Source organism: Sorex fumeus, unplaced genomic scaffold (genome assembly GCF_029834395.1).
Source record: "Sorex fumeus unplaced genomic scaffold, SorFum_2.1 ptg000026l, whole genome shotgun sequence".
NCBI classification, from domain to species: domain Eukaryota; kingdom Metazoa; phylum Chordata; class Mammalia; order Eulipotyphla; family Soricidae; genus Sorex; species Sorex fumeus.
Window position 1 is genome coordinate 12,871,021 of NW_026606083.1, and position 17,176 is coordinate 12,888,196.

The 17,176-nt window shown below is 47.8% G+C and overlaps 1 protein-coding gene across 1 annotated transcript in view; it reads right to left on the reverse strand.

Moving 5' to 3' along the window:
* Positions 1–16,737, reverse strand: part of ITGA8 (integrin subunit alpha 8) — a 144,686-nt gene extending 127,949 nt beyond the window's left edge. Inside the window, exons 1-2 of the mRNA XM_056114641.1 lie at positions 16,441–16,737; positions 15,689–15,822 (exon numbers count right to left, since the gene is read on the reverse strand). Coding sequence (XP_055970616.1) covers positions 15,689–15,822; positions 16,441–16,613 — 307 coding nt within the window. The 5' untranslated portion in view covers positions 16,614–16,737. The remainder of the gene's footprint in view (positions 1–15,688; positions 15,823–16,440) is intronic.
* Between the last annotated feature and the right edge of the window lie 439 nt (positions 16,738–17,176).

Below are 17,176 nucleotides of genomic sequence, written 5' to 3' on the forward strand. Positions count from 1 at the left end.
TGTGCTCAGGATTGCTCCTGGCAGGGCCTGAGGGACCAAACTGTGGTCCTAGGAGTTGAACCAAGGTCGACTTCTTGCAAGGCAAGTGCTTTGCCCCACTGTATTCCTGCCCCCCAGGCTTCTGTTTTATTTCCCAAACTCGAAGTAAGGCCCTGGTTTCACAGGGCCAAGCATTAAGGTTTGGTTAGTTGCCCATGTCTTCTATAACAGAAGACTAGTTACCCCCAGGTACATTGTCAACCCCGGAGAATTCTTATGAGAGCCAGTATTTCTAAGAGACAGTCCCTAAGCCACTCCCTCCTAGTACCATAAGCTATAAAAAGAAAGCAAAGCCAGACCCTAGGAGAAGGAATATATCGCTCAGCAGTGGGAAGCACCCATGCCTTAGGATCTGGGTTCAGTCCCCAGCATCACACACACAAATTGCTAAAGTTATCTAATTGACAGAACACCACTGACCATTATCTAACACTGAGTTAAAATAAATAAATAAATGAAAATCTGGGTGGACATTCTTTTCAAGAAAAAGCTCAATGTATGTCATCTGTAAACGAGCTTCCACGTCAGTGTAAAGAGGGCTAGAAGCTAAAGAGGCAAGAAGGATCTCAAAGGCCTCATCAGGAATTCAGGGAAGAGGCCTCATGGCCTATATGTTCATGGAGAGATACCAGACCTCAAATTAATAACAACTTCATCTGTGTCACCTAGTCATTGGGCAAAAGAAACAACATTCACTGTTCTTGAGTAAACTAGCCAATGCTGCAACTTGGAAACATTCATCCAAATTTCAGAGGGGATTTTTTTATTTGTACACCAGGGAATTAAACTTCTTGGATTTTACTTCAGAGAAATAACTACACAGAAGCTTTGAGATGCGATTTGAAGCTATCTCCCACACTGTTATTGACAACAAAAACTGGAGCCATTTAAAATGCTCATAAAAAGGGGATTCAAAAAGAAATGTGTTACCTATAAAATAGACTTACTATCCCACTGCTAAACATGAATGACAGATGTGAACGCACCATGACCGAATAATATCTCCGAGGCTTGCTTTTTCATGGTGAGTCTTTCTAAGGTTTTAGATAAGTGGAGAAACAATCACAGACTTCATAGAACAAACACTTGTCTCTCACCAGCTAGAACTGGCAATAGTTTAGATCAGAGAGAATCAGATGGATTTGACCTAGATGACCCCCCTTTCAGAAAAATAATTCCTCAGCCTCCCCCCATGGGAACCCTCAGCCACTTCCATCTTCCCCCATCCTAGCACCCCCTGGCTTGCCCAGCAGCCCTAGTTTTAGCTCCCTCAATTCCATTCCTCTCCCCGTCTCCTCCAGAGTGGGCACCACTCCCTGAGAGCTAATGTGAAGCTATGGAAGAACAATCTCCTAAATGATCTCTCTGCTTGCTAGGGCATTTGTGAGGGCAATAGAAAACCAAACCAAATATTTTCATGTCCCTCGGTGCCACATCCAACCCAGTGGAGTAGAACTGATTCCAGTAGGATTCCACAGAGTGAGACGTCATGAGGGACATGCCTTCGGACTCCTTGAACCCACTCCTGATGCCTCACAACACCCATCCCTAGGTAGAACCACTGGTCCTAACTCTTCTCTTAAGCTGTGTTGGTCTTGTTGGCTGTTTGAACCGATGGTAACACCAAACACTTTCAGCAGGAAGCTTAGGATGAGTCCTTACAAGGACCTGTATTCCCAAATTCCATTCCCTAATCAATTCCTATTGTTTAGCCCCCCTTTTTTTAGTTGCAGAGGTTACTTTGGTGAGTGCTCAGGGGGCATACCTGGCAGGATTGAATGCAGGTCTGTGGAGACACTAGGCATGCATTTTCCTTTTTGAACATCATCCCCAGTCATGTTTCTTCTTATTATTCTTGCCCTTTCTGAATTGTAACCCTTATTTCTTTTTTGGAGGCTAAGGAGGTCTTCACGGGGTGTTCATTCCAAGGGCCACTCCCAGTGGTTCTTACCCATCCAGTTAAATGCTAGGGCCCAATGCATTGGGCCAGGGATTACCGGGGTCAATCTGGAGTTCTTGAGTGTATCAGATTCTTACCCCAGAATGTTACGGGAACCTGTAGTGCTAGGGATCCAACTGGGGCTGGCTGCATGCAAGGAGTGTGCCTTAACCCCTGTACTCTCTTTCCATGCCCTGGTACAAACTTCTTCAGCCTCAGTTACTACACTGCCTCCTAACTTGTTTCTCTTCCTCCAAGCCTGTCACCTTCAAATCCATCCTCTGTCCTGAATCAACATTCTTTCTGAGATGCAAATATTAACTTTTTAAATTATTGCATCAACGTGAGATACAGTTATAAACCTTTCATGATTGAGTTTCAGTCATACAATGATTGAACACCCATCCCTCTACCAGTCTACATTTTCTACCACCAACGTCCCCAGTATCCTTCCCGCCCCTCCATCCCATCCCACCTCCTGAACAAACATTCTTAAAACCAACCCATATCCCACCTTGACATTGCCAGTATCTTCTCATCATTCCCAACCACAGTGAGGTTTTTGTTTCTTTTTTTCCCAGTCCCTTGAATTTCTTCTACTTTCATCTCTAGACATTCTCACACTTGTCTGAATTATCTGGGATCAAAGATCTTGGTTCTAGATATACTTGGGGAAATGAGAATTTTAAATGTCTCCTGTGGCACCCCAAGACGGTGAAGAACACGGCATGCTCCTGTTTAGAATCTGATCATTTATTTGCTTCAAGAAATAATGAAAACCTCTCAGCATGGGCATCTCAGGAAGCAAACTAAATGACATAAATCTCTTCAATATGATCTCAAAAGCAAGGCTTCTCAGCACAGGATATGATTGAGTTTCAGGATGAAGGTTGTGTAAACTGTTCTCCCCATAGCCCTGGAAAGTGTATTTACGTGGGCTTTTGGTGTCTGGTTGTATTTTCCTCAGGTTTTCATGCATATGGCCAGATGATGTCGTAGTATAAAGGGTCTCAGCCCTCATCTAGGAAAATGGTTCACATTGTTGTTAAAAGGCAGGGTGGGATGGGGGGGATGGGGGGTGGGAGGGATGCTGGGACCCGTGGTGGTGGATGATGGGCACTGGTGGAGGGATGAGTAATTGATCATTGTATAACTGAAACCCAAGCACAAAAATTTGTAAGTCTACAACTGTACCTCATGGTGTTTCACTAATAAAAAAAATATTAAATAATAAAAAAAGGTCATTAAGAAAAAATGTTGTAGCAGATGAGATCTTCAGAATTAAACTTTCTGCATTGATACTGTGTCAAATGGAAGATTACCCCTGGAAGGAACTGATCACAGATCACAGATCATCCTGTTAATCGTCGATTGCCTCAAGCAGGCCCCAGTAATGTCTCCTTCATCCTAGCCCTGAGATTATATTCAAGGCTCTTTAGGAGAATGAGACCCATCATTGTTACTGGTATTTGGCATATTGGGTACGCCACGGGGAGTTTGCCAGACTCTGCCGTGTGGGCAGGCTACATTTGGTAGCCTGCCAGTTTGTCAAAGTAGGAATGAGATGTCATAATAAGATGTCGCGTGGCATTCGTGGCCGCGCAGTTCCGGGAGCTGGTTTTTATAGTCGCTGAGTCTTGGCCGCTGATGGGATTACACGGCAACAGGGGGCCAGGTGGTGGGTGTGACCCCCACCTACTGGAATTTGGAGGATCTGGGTGGAGGATGCTCGACTCCAATCCGAGTAGGCTTGGAGATCTCGGCCCCGGAACCCACGTGGCTTTGTCCCTCTGCCGGTACCTTCAGGTGTGCAGAGAGTGGTCTCAGCATGGTGGTGGCTGGTCCTGGAGGTCTTCGGCTGCCGGGGCCCTGGTCAGGGTGGGGAGGAAAGCTCAACCCGCTCCCCTCCAAGGGGCCCCGGTGAGGAATAGCCAGACGCAGGGGCAGGAGACTGCACTGTTCTCTCTCCGGGAGCTGGTTTTTATAGTCTCTGAGTCTTGGCTGCTGATGGGATTACACAGCACCAGGGGGCCAGTTGGTGGGTGTGACCCCCGCCAAGGAACCCCGGAAGGAACTGGAGAGATCTTAAATCTTATCCCAACCAGCAGGATCACACGATAGGATGAGAAATGGCAAAAAAGTTTTCCTTCCACAGAGCAATTCAGATTTCTAAATTCACCCACCCCTGGTGCATTGCCTGGCAATCCTATGACTTCAAATCCTTTCTGAGACTGTTCACATTTCCTCCTCCCAGCCTCATCCTTCTCCACCTCATTCTCAGTTGACAACTTTGCTTCCCTATTTCACTGAGAAAATTCAAGAAATGAAAATCATTTTCTTCTTCCATGAAGCAAATAAATTAACTAATCACTCTCCCATATTTTGTTGCTAAGGACGTTTCTTTTTGCCTCTTGACTTCAGCATTGGGCCACACCCAAAGGTGCTCAGGGCTTCCACCTGTTTCTGTGGTCAAGGATTACCCCTGGGGAAGGTGGGGACACTGTGGTTCTGGGGATTGAATTGGGATTGACCGCATGCAAGGCAAGCACCTCCTGTACTCTTGCCCCTGGACATTCCTTTTAAAAGCGAACCCCTCCATTAATGTAAAGCTTCCAGCTGTCCCCAATCATCTCTTCATGAATTTGTTCCCTCATGGGCCCTCTTACTTTCAAGCATCATGCTTTCCCCTCTTAAGAACTAGACCACAAATGTGCCACAATATCTCCTTGCCCATTACATTTCCTTGGTTCCACTTATAACACAAATTGCCAAAAAAAGCAGGGGGTGGTGGGTGGGTGGCTATTCATCCTTGCTGTCTCTGTCTTTTGGTCTGCTTCTGTTCTCAATATACTCCACTGTAATGGCTTTTGCAGCTACCAATAACTTTCCATTGCCAAATCAAATGTTTAATCTCAGTCCTCATTCCGCTGAAATTCACAGAACTTTCTTCACTGGTTTCACGGCTACTTTCCCTAACTGACCACTCCTTGGTATTTCTGGTAATCCTAAATATCTTTGCGTGATAAGACTCTGTCACAGCCTTGATCTTTCTCCTCTCCACGCCTTCCCACTTCTCTCTCTCTGCTTCATTTTCCCTGAGTCTCCTCTTTTGCCTTCCTTCATACTCACTCCTTAAGTCAAGAGCTTAAATGTCAGCCACATTCTTGTGACTTCCAAGTAAAAATCTCCAAGCCTCTTGCCTGAGCTCTGAGTTTATTTATCCAACGACCCATGTGACATTACTTGGATGTCCAATAAGTATCTCGGATTTCACATATCTGGACTCAACTTTTGATATTTGCTCCAGCAACTGCTCCTTCCCCGCTGTTCCCGATCTCAAACCCAACTCTCCCATGTCAGGTCAGAATGTTCTCTTTCCCTTATCCTCTGTCTGATCTACAGTGAATTCCTACCAACTGCACTTTCAATTAAATGCCAAATCCAGTCATTTCAACCCAAGTGCCATCAACCAACCCAGATCATACTTTTCTTTCTCCTTGCTTCTATGCCTGCTTGTTTACAGTCTGTTAAAGGGATCCATCCAACTAAAAAATTAATATGTTATTACTTCCCTATACCAACATGGACTTTCCATTGCTCTTAGAATAAAATTAAAGCCATGATTACATCTCTGACTACATGACTTACCCAGACCTATTTCTATATCCTCCTTTCTATCTTGCTTCCTCTGACTTATTTCTCCCTTGCCTGCCAGTCTCTCTCCATTTCCTAAGCATACTCTCCTCCCAGACTTGCTTTTCCATGGTCTAAAACATTTCCCACCTCATTAGTGTATGGTCTCTTTCCTCACTCAATTTTGATCCTTGTTCAAATATTACCCCCTTTGTAATACTTTCTCTGACCACCCATGATAAATAAAACAACCCCCCAAACTTCTACATCTCCAGTCTCAATCTTTATGAAGAGATTTGGTTTCCAGGAAAAGGGAGTTGAGGTTTCAGATGGAATGAAGATTGCTTATCACCTAACATGAAGAAGAAATCTGCTCCTGGAGTAAGTGGGTTTGAATCTTGACATCACACGGTCCCCCAAGCATCATGCAGCCCTGGAGGCCCTGGAGCCCTGCCAGGTGGCCTGGGTCTCCTCAGCACATCCATAAGTCTTTGGATTGAACCTCTGAACCAGAGAGGTTCACTGGTGGGGCCTCTGAACCTCCTAGTCATTGCTTGAGAGCCTTCCCCATTCCACCAGTAGGTGTATTGTAGACGACGGCCTCTAGACCATAAGTTCCTATTTTCAGCATCTTGAACAATGTCTGCAGAAACTAACCCTCTTCTACTTTACTACTTGCTCACAGGAAACTTTATTTTTCAACTCCTCTGTGCCTTTTATATAATATTTTCATAAGTAAAAATGAGTTCACATTAAGCAAAGGTAGGATGGAGGAAGATCCTATGTAGGACTTAATCAAAATCAAAGAAAAAGATGAGTTTAAAATCCATTTCCCTAAGACAACCCATTTCACTGCATTTCTGGTCTATAATGCTTTTGTTTATTTGATTATGGGTCTATATTCAGCGGTGCTGAGGACTTATTCCCGGCTCTGTCAAGAATCACTCCTTGTGTGTGGTGCTTGGGACCACAGCAGTTCCAGAAATTGAATCAGGTTTGGTCACCTGCTAGACAAGTGTCTGCTGTTCTTTCAAAGGTTATGGGTACAAGTTGGATAGGTATGGATAAGCCAAGTATTATATATTCCAATAAATTGGAACTGCATTCTCAAACCCCGGCACAGAATCATCAATCCAGTTGGCTGAGTATCACTGGGGTGGGGACTGGGGCAGGTCAGGTCTCCTGAGCACCATGTGAGAGGCCACAAACAAAAACCAAAAACCTCCAGTTACCATTCATGACTGATTGAGAGCAGAGCTTTTATATTAGGAAATGTAGCCTCACTTAGTGAGTTTTCCTGGATGTTCAATTCTATCCTATGCCTTCTATGTTGTCTCAAATCTGCATAATTACCCAGTGCTGTGTGCACTGCTTTTTCCTGATGGTGTCTATAAACTGTCCATATTTTAAACAGAGCATGAATTCTTTTCTTCTGACCAGATTCTCTCACCCAGTAACTAGTAACTGCCCTCTCGGACCACCAAGCCACGTTTCAGTAGATTTAGAGATAATCAAGAATGAAAACAAATTCCAGGATGTGTCTTCTTTTGGGTTTTGGACAAAGAAAATTGTTACTCTAAGTATCCTTAGCCTTTAGTTTATTTTAAAACATAAACACCTACAAGTAAATAACTGCATTTCTCAGTACTCAACTGTTTCCACCAAAAACAAAAGGAGCAAGTAAGGTTGCCATCAGTCAATAGAGTCTTCATTTATGTCCTTGTATTGTTCATCTTCAGAACACGTTGGGGACCATGCCAATTTTATTGTCTTTTTTTTTTCAATTAAAAAGCATCCCAGGGGCTAGAGGATAGTACATCAGGTAAGGTTCTTGCCTTGCACATGGCCAACCCAAGTTTGACCCCTAGGGCCCCATGTGGTCCCCAGAGCCCACCAGGAGTGATGCCTGAGCTCAGAGTCAAAATTAATCCCTGAGTATCATCAGGTATAGCCCCCCAAAACAAAATCAAAAATTTCCTTAGACTATGAAGGGAGTAACTCCAGCTTTAATCCAATTTTCCTGGACAGAGAACAGTAATTCTGGCCTTCTGGTTTTTCACAGGTTGTAGATATGCCTTAGAATTCAATGTCTTTTACATCATTGGGACAGAAGCATGTAGCCTTTGCCCACAGGGTCTTCACGTGGACCTTGACTCTTAACGACCATGTCAGACTTTGCTGTGTGCTTCCTGCCCTCATTTCCTTGACCCTCTAGGCTGTTCCGGAAAATATTCTTTCTTGGTGCTAAACCCTCCTGGCACATGAAGAATCTGTGGAAACTTTAGTAATCATTGTGGAAACATGGGTCGTGCTGGGAATTGTAGAAAGAGGGAAGCCCAGAGCACCAGGAAACGATTCCTGGAGATGAGATGATCTTGGCTGTTGAGAGACAAAATCTCAGCCAGAGGCCTCGGGGATGAAGAGACCTGTGAGATCTTTGAAAGAGAAGCTGAACTAGGCCAGACTGTGCCCTCTGAGGAGAAAAGTTGTGTAAGCTGTGGTGAGAGGGGCTGGCCTGGCCTGGAAACATCTTAGGGCAAGTTTCAAGGCTGACCACTGAGAGAAGTAGAAAGTAAACTAAAGCCCATATGATTACAGAAGTGACCCCAAGGCCCAACTGGATCACTGCATTGAATCTATGCACTCTAGAATTTTCTATACCAGGTCCTCACAGTTCTCTTCCTACACATGCAGTGACATTGTTGAGCTGATGCCATCCAGTTCTATAGGTGCTGACAAGTACATAGGGTCCTGTGTCCACCATCACTATCAAGGTATTGAATGTCCATCACCCCCAAACTCTCCTGCTCTAGCCTTTAAAATTATTCATCTTTCACACACTCCATGTCTGGCAACCCTATTTAGGAAGACTTATCATTTCACTGATGCCCAGATTTTACAAAAACAGTTTAACAGGTAACTGATCATTCTCTTATGTTTATGGACCTGAGAAGTGTCTCCTCTGGCAGAGCTCACTATGGGCAGCACATTTGAGATCTGAGATCCAGGAGTCAGCCTTTCTGCAGGGCTGAGTGCAGGTAGGTCTGGAAGCTGCCTGCTGGATGTCTGTAGCTCAACACTGCAAATTAGAGACTGTGTTTTAGGGATAAATCTCTTAGACTGGGCAAATCGGGATATTCTGACCTCACCACCTTCCATGTCCATATGGTGGAAGGCACAGTGGAAATGATCTTCAACCTGCTTTAGGGCTGCATTAGACAGGGACGTCCAATTGGGTGCACAAAACCTGTTTCAGTAAAGATGCATGTAAACTGAATTTCAAAGACTGAGTGCTTTTAACAAGTTGAGTAAGTAATTCTCAGGTCTGTCTTCCTCAGAAACCCACATTTGTGTATGTGGCTGGGCCTGAGAGGAGCTTTGGGGGTTCCACCAGTCACTGCACTCACACGGGTGTGGGGGAGCCTTTGCAGTTGACAGGCAGAGGGTGACCACATGTCACCTTGTCAGAGCATGTCACCTTGTCAAAGCGCATCTCTCTGCATTCCGGATAACAGCGGGCCACTTCACCCCTCTTCTCCCTAAAAGCTGCGGCTGCTGTGTGGGTTGCTTCTGCCCAGTGCCAGGAAGCCTGGTCCCTCACACAGGCCTCCAACTTCTTGAAAGAATTTTGCAGATTAAGCAGCAGGCGCCTCGCACTCACCCTCCTCAGCTCGCAGTAGGGCAGGCAGGTCTGGTTCCCATTTCTAGTTGGAGTTTCAAGGACTTCCTTTCTCTAATTGCTTCCTTGGTTGCTCTCAGCCCGTCAGACTCACCATCACCTCCTTCTCCTATCAGGACTCAGTCGCCTTCTGACACAAGAAAGTCGGAGGCCACTGGCGGAAACTGAAGCTGTTGGTTTCATCTGTCTGGCGTGGTCTCCTGCCCTGGTGAATTGCTTCTAGAATAAAGTGTACCAAGCCCCCCCTCCACCCCTCCCCACCTCCCATCCCAGTCAGTCCCCAACTGGTTCCACTTACAACATTCTTAATTCTCAGAAGGGGCAGGTTGTCTTTGGACTGCTCATCCCTCCTTTAAGTTGCCACAGAACTTTCTAGAAGACAGATTTCTGCTCTCCCTGAGTTCTGTCACATCAGCTTTATTCCAGCGACTGCCACTCCCTTCCATGGACTCTGGCTAGCTCTGCCTTACATTGTTCTGTTCTTTGTTCCTGAAATAAACCTGATTTCGTTTGGAGACAGTCAAGAAAGAAAGACTTCTGCGGCCAAGATGTTGCTGAGCTTCCCATGCGGCAAAGGACAACCCTGTCCTATCAAAGGCCCCGCGCCACATGCCCCAAGCTGCTCCTTATTGAGGACACACTCCACACAAAGCAGAACCGACCCCCAACCCCCCCCCCAAAAAAAAACCAAAGGCTTCTGGTCTCCCGGCTCACAGAAGTCTGAACAAATGCTCACCAGCCCGGCCTTTGAAATCAATCGCCTTCACCAAACTGTCTTCCGCTGAAAGACTATTTTAAGCAATGAGATACTCAATGAAGGCCAGACTAAAGCTGGTGGGGTTTTTTTTTGGTGACTCCCAGGCTCCACGGCGCCTCCTACTTCTAGGTCCTTCACAGCCAGCGGGTTCCACATGCTCCTCCCTTGGGGCTCTGAGAACCCTTCATCAGCACCAGCCTCAGAATGGGTCACTTACAAGTGCATCCACAACCACCCCAAAGTGGGCACAGCCCACCGGTTCCTCTTGCTGCCACTTGTCTTTCCACCACTCCAAAGGCCAAAGAGGGGGTACCAAGGTTCATTTTTCATTCCATTCTCCCCTGACCCACAGACACATGAGCGTGGGCGCACACACACACACACACACACACACACACACACACAAGCACGCATGCACGCATGCACACACGCGCATGGAAGTGCTCACGCATGCAACTGTTAATGAGTTCTTAGTTACTCCCTGCGTAGGTTTGGACAACAGAGGGAAACAGGAAACAAGAACCCTCTACAAGGTCTGATGTCCAGGGAGGAGGCTTAAATTTGGCAGATGCCCTGTTTTGCCTTGTGTCAGCTCTGAGCACAATTTAGAGAAGCTCAGACTCAAGTGAGAAATCCGGTTGTGGAGGGTGGAGGGAGAATTATTCCAGTGGGGAGGGAAGGACCGCAGGGAGGGGAGAAGCTGTTTGGGAACCCTGCATGTTATACAGAGCATGAAAATCATTTCTGGGCTCTCTGCACCTCCCACCTCACTCACCCTTCCCCCCACACCAGGATCACAGATTTGTATAACACTGGTTCTATGCTGCTTTCTCAGTTTGCGCACTGATGGCAAGTAAATTTTGGGTTTTTTTTTTTTTAAATCTGAGCTCAATCCAAAAGTGAAAATAAATTGTTTCATTTTAAAAATTGCCAAACGAAAAGCAAGTTTGGATTTTCTCCTTTCTTTCTTTCTTTCTTTCTTTCTTTCTTTCTCTCTCTCTCTCTCTCTCTTTCTCTTTCTTTCTTTCTTTCTTTCTTTCTTTTCTTCATTCTGGGTAAGGCAGTTGACCTTAAATAAACTGAGGTTCAAGATCACAACCAGATTCAGGGAGTCAATTACAGGCCAGTTTCCTTCCAAGTCTAGGCCGAGAGTTTAGTAGGTTACGGGAGTGAACAGTCAGTTGCAGCTACCCCAGTGGCACTGATGTGCTGAAATAGTCGTTGGAAGGTCAGACGCCCTGGAAGGCCTTGGATTCAGATGGAGTCAAAGCAGATAGGCAAGATGAACTGGCGCCCTGGGCACTTACTATCTGCCTGTGCCAGCTCAGTCGGCGCTTTTGTGAGCATCAGACCCTTCCTAAGTCAGTAAGAGAAATGGTCTTCCCATTTGTGAGGAAACAGAACACTGCCTCCAGCTGGCAGAGAGGAAGCAGGAAGTAGCAGACTGGCCACATGGAGAGGCAATGGGAGGGGCGCATATACCCACAGGTTCCACCGAAGACTGTGTCCGTTACAGCAGGCTTCTGGAACTCACTGTCCCCGCTGTATTTACTTTCAGACCTCTGGAGGACCTTTCCATGGAGCACTGGGAATCCAATGGGGGCTGGTGGGGAGGGATAGTAAGGTTGGGAGAGTTAAGGCGAGTCAAACTCCAGAAGTTCTGACCCTGGTTTTGTGGCCTGGGGATTAGAGCTCGCCCTGTGCCTGGGAGGAAGATGAGGTGAAGGGGTAGAAAGACCTCCTTCCCAGCCCTGCTTCTCTGTGCGTTGGATGTATCTTTCTTTTGTTTTCAAACCCCTGGCTTTAAGGGGCTGGAGTGACAGTACAGTTGGATGGGTGCTTGCCTTGTATGTGGCTGATCTGGGTTTGATCCCCAGGACTCCATATGGTCTTCCGAGCCCACGATGAGGATCCTTGAGTGCAGAGCCAGAAGCACAACCAGATGGGACCCCAAAACCAAAATACATAGTAAACACCTTGATGTCAAGTTCCTTGCTCATAAGGTGGGTTGTCCGTGCCAGTTTTGTGGGATGGGTCTGCAATTAGACACACAAGTGGCAGTACATTGCAGGTGGCCAGTAACTCAAGCTCAGGATGGGCAGTGCCCGGAGCTTGGCCTCTGCTCTTTGGTTTCAGGCCATACTGTGCTCACAGCTCCCACAGGGCCATGGGCACTAGCCCTGTGGATTCCTGCTCCCATCCCTTTGTCCCTCCATAGTCCCTGGCAATCCCAGATGTGGGGAGAGGGGCGGGGGCGAGGACATGCTGCAGGTTCAACTCCCAGCATCACCTGAACCCCGGACCTCCCCATGGTGCAGTCCTGAAGGCTCCCGAACACTGTGGGATGTGGTCCCCGCGACCCTGAGCACTGCAGGGTGACCCAGGCAGTCCCAGGCAGTGGGACCAGAAGCAGCACAGCATCCGAGGTCCCTGGCTCATTGGTTGAGGACAGCTAGGAGGACCCCCCCCACACACACCTCCTGAACACAATTTGGGAGGTCCCCTCCAATAAGGAAAGACTGAATGGAAGGAGGTGTCAAGGATGGCTGATCCCCACTCAAGAACAAACCAGGAAGCACCTCTCCTTTGACCCCACCACCCCCATCTCAGCAGTCACCAAGGTTCCTGGGCCCATAGTACCCCCTGATGGTGAAGGTGGGGAATTTCTTTTCTCCACCTCATTCATCTCTCCCCTGTATGGGGACTCCCCACTTCCATTCAGGGATCTTGGGTAGATCATTATCCAGCAGGGAACAGATATGTGTGGCCTGCCTTTTTTAAAATTTCTTTCCCATTTCTTGCTCAGTTAATTTCATAAACACCCATAAATTTTGGCGCGGCACCTTCCATGTTTCCCTCCTGCCACGTTTCCCTCCTGCCACATTTCTCTCCTTCCATGTTCCCCTCTCGCCACATTTCTTTCCTTTCGTGTTTCTCTCCTCCCACATTTCTCTCCCGCCATGTTTCCCTCTTGCCACGTTTCCCTCTTCCACATTTCCCTCCTGCCACGTTTCCCTCCTGCCACGTTTCCCTCCTGCCACGTTTCTCTCCTGCCACGTTTCTCTCCTGCCACATTTTTCTCCTGTCATGTTTCCCTCCCGCCATGTTTCCCTCCTGCCATGTTTATTTCCTTCCATGTTTCTCTCCCTCACCTCCCCCGAACGTTTGTATTGAGATGCCACAGTTTAAAGTATTGAAATTGTTTTCAGTTGCAGAACTGCTGTAGCAATCCCCATTCCCAATACACACAATGTGTCAAGGTTCCATCACTCTTATTCCACAGTCGTCCCCTCTCCCACATCCCTTTAGACACCTTTTGTCTCTTTATGACACTTTAAACAATTATGATGATGGTTGGTGGCTAAGTATAATCGTACACCTATCTGTCAAGAAAAAAGCCCACCCGCTTTGAAGTAAGTAAGAAAGATACAATGGGAAAGTCAGAAGCCATAGGAGATGCCCCCATGGATATCCAGAGAGTGCCACACTCCATTTCCTCCAGATAACACTAATTCTCTTGACAGCCTTACTGTGAGTCCCTTTGTTTGATTTTTATTTAATTGCCAGAATACAGAATGGACCTTGATTGTCCCTTACTGTTTCACTGCAAATGTAATTCGGCTACAATAAGGGTAAAGAACATTCCTGTGGGCTAGTCTGGAAAACCAAGCATGGGCTTTTCAGCATTAGTCTCTATGGGAAAGGACATTCAAGACTCCATTTGAGTTGCTTCACAACAAACTTTTGGAAAATATTAGCTATTATAATTTAACACTGGAATTTGGAGGCTGGGGTAGATCCATATTTAAGAATCCATATTGTCTGGATTTGATACTGAATCATGCCATCAACTGGATTTTGTGCCCCAGTAGGTATTCGGGAGTGAATTCTCAGGACAGGGGGCTGAGATAGTACCGTGGGTAGAGTGTTTGCCTTGTATGTGGCTAACCTGGATTTGATCCCTGGCATTTCATATAGTTGCCCGTGCACCGCCAGGTGTGATTCCTGAGTGCAGAGCCAGACACTGACTCTGCCCAATCACAGGAGAAACCAACTAGATACTGATTTGATATGTTACAGGAATCTTCTAAGTGATAAATTATTTCTCTGACTACCGATGGCTTCTTCATGAAAATAAATCAAATGTCCCCAAGGAAAATGCTTATTTCCCTTTATTCAAGCTCAAATAACACCAGTGATGATTTGTATCTGTTAAGATTTGAGTTAAAGATACATTGAAAAAATATCTAAAGTATTTTCAAGTGTTAATTTTGCTACAGATTATTAAATTGCAACTTATTAAATTCCCCCTTCTACTGATTTAAGAAGCTAACATATAATAAAAAAGATCAAAAATCCTGATTAAACAATTCATTGAAAGACTGTTTTCCCTGCCAATTAACTTCAGGGGTGTAATCTTCCAGTTTGTAATAGTTAAACAGAAGTAGAAATGTATTAAAATTTGCATAAAATAACTGAATTATTTTATCAAATGGTAAGGAGCTATTGTGACTATATATAGCTACATGTAAAAACATAATTTCAAATACATTTTAAAATAAAATACATTCCTAATTTGGTCATAATTCAAGGTACTGCTCATATAGGATTTTTTTCCTTTTAAATGATTTCCATATTTTTCAAGTTGAAGTTATTTTCTCCTTTAAACTTAAAATGCAAATCAGTTGAAATAACAAATACCACCATCTGATTTCATCAAAATTCTGTGAAATTGGATTTTCTACATCATTTCTAAATGCACACTAATGTTACAATAATGAAACATGATGTCATAAAAATGGTTGAGAAGTACAAAAGGTATTTCAAATGACTGTTCACCAAAGAACGTTCTTTGAGTTGACATTATTCCTATTCTGGAAGAAAAAAAAAACTACTTGCCTCCTGATAGCACAGCCCTTTTTGAATAAGTGGAGTTTTGGAGGTACAAGTGCAAAACCCTCACTGTTAGTGTTTTTGAAAGCATTACGTTTAAATTATTTTCTCAGGACCCAACGAGAAAACAGAAGAGGAAGCAGGACCAGCCTGAATTGTTTAAAATGTATTTTCCCTTTAATTAAATAAGAAACATCTGTCTAGGGATTTTGGAAATGAATGTAATCCATCCACACTCTGCCTGTACTCGTTTGCATCCCATGTCCAATATTTTGAAAGAAAATTCTTTCTTCCTGTAAGGAATTAAACAGCAAGGGGAATTTGGAGGGGAGATGCCTGGTCTGCGGAGGCGGTGTCTGCGGCCAGGGTCTGGGCACGGGAAACACTAGGACGGTTCCCCACCCCCCCAGACCCCGTAAAGCAACCCAAATCTCTGCAGAATTAAGGTTAGCGGGTCACCGGGGTATTTTCTGCAAAGCATCTGCTTACCCTGAAAACGCCCAGCTTGGGGGTGGGGGGAGGCGCCTTAAGGATACAGAAGTTCCTCGTATGCACCTGAGCACCCCAGGATTGCGTCCTGTCTGGGGTCCCCCAGCAACCTGTCCCCTCCCTTTTGCTCGCTTTATGCAATGACCCCACCACGCACGGGGCGCCAAGAGTGGCGGGGCGCCTACGTTTTGGGGAAGCAGCCCCCTAACCCGCGCCCACCCTCAATCCCTAGTTCAGAGGGACCCGCAGCTGCACTCACTGGTCAGGTCAAACGGAATCTGCCTGCAGCGCGTCGAGTCCTGGGCGGGCCAGGGACAGTAGTACACGGCTCCCCCTTCCACGATGTTAGGCTGGCTGGTGTTGGCTCTGGGCGCCCCCACCAAGACACTGGCCCTGCAGAAGGGAAGGAGACCACCGTCACTCTCTCCTGGCGGGGGTGTTCCCCCAGCGAGACTGGAGATGGGGATGCTGATGCTGGGGGCGTGGGCCCGATGAACGGTCAGATTCGGTTTCCCGGGACTGCCGGGAGGTGTAGCGGGTCGCGCGTTTGGTCCAGGTGGAGCTCTCGGTGTGCCCCGTGAGAAGGACAGATTGGGGTAGCCCGAGCGCTGGGGACCTAGAGTAGCCGCTTGTCGCCAACAGCAATTGCGCCAGACACTTAATTGTTCCAGGCTCTGCCGCGGTCGTGGAACGAGTTCGGGGCTCCCGGGGCTCGTCCCCGCACTCCCCAAATCCCGGGCTCTGTACGAAGCGCCCGTGTCTGCCACGGAAACGGACTCCCCGGTACCTGCGAGTCCCTCACTGGTTCCGAGCGCACCCCGGGATTAAAAATTAAAAATTCAACTTGGGGGAGGGGGGAAGAGGAAAGTTTGCGGGGAGCGGGCGGGCCGGGCTGGAGTCCCAGGCCTCGCCGTCGCCCCGCAGGTCTGCCCCAACCCTCCAGAGTCGAGCGTGGCCGTGGTGGTGGGGGTCCCCCGCGCGCCCATCCATCCCCGGCCGGGGGCCACTTACGCGCGCGCCGCAGGTAGGTGGAAGTCCACCGCGTAGCCGAAGTAGCTGCCCTCGGGGCCGCTGTACACCGTGAGCTTCTCCACGTCCAGGTTGAACGCCTGCAGGGCGGGGGCGCACAGCACCCCCAGCGCGACTGCCCAGCCCCAGAGGGGCGCCAGGACCCCGGCCCACATCGCCCTCGGCTCCCAAGTCGCTGGCAATCGCGGGGTGTGGGAGGAGAAGCGGGGGGCTCGGGTCGGTGCGCGCGCGCGCGCGGCCCCTCGGCGGCGACTGTCCCCCCACGCTCCGCTCCCCGCTCGCTGCCCAGGCCGGCTCAGGGGGGCTGGCCGAGGGGATCCGAGCCCTCCTTGGGCCGCAGGCGGGGACCCCGCGCGCTCGCGGCGCCTCCTAGCGGCCGACCCCGGGGGTTGGGGGGGGGTGCGCGCGCGTCGCCACCGCCGGGCTGCGTCTAGCTGGAGCGTCCCGGGAACGCTCGGAGTTGCGCCCTGCGACCCTCCCAGCCGTGGCTTTTGGAAGCTGTGGCCCAGCCCCACTTCGCCTTCGGCCCGCCTCCCGGGGCGAGCCCAGCGTGTGCTCCGGCTCCCACCCCCGACCGAAGGAGGCGGAAACCTTTCCCGTGCATCGTCCTCTGCAGCCCGAGCGCCAGTCCGCGTCGGTGGGTGCCTTTGTGGGCCAAAGGAGAAAGACCCGCAAGGTCCGCTCCTTCTCGCTGCGGGGGCGGCGACTCTGCAAAAGA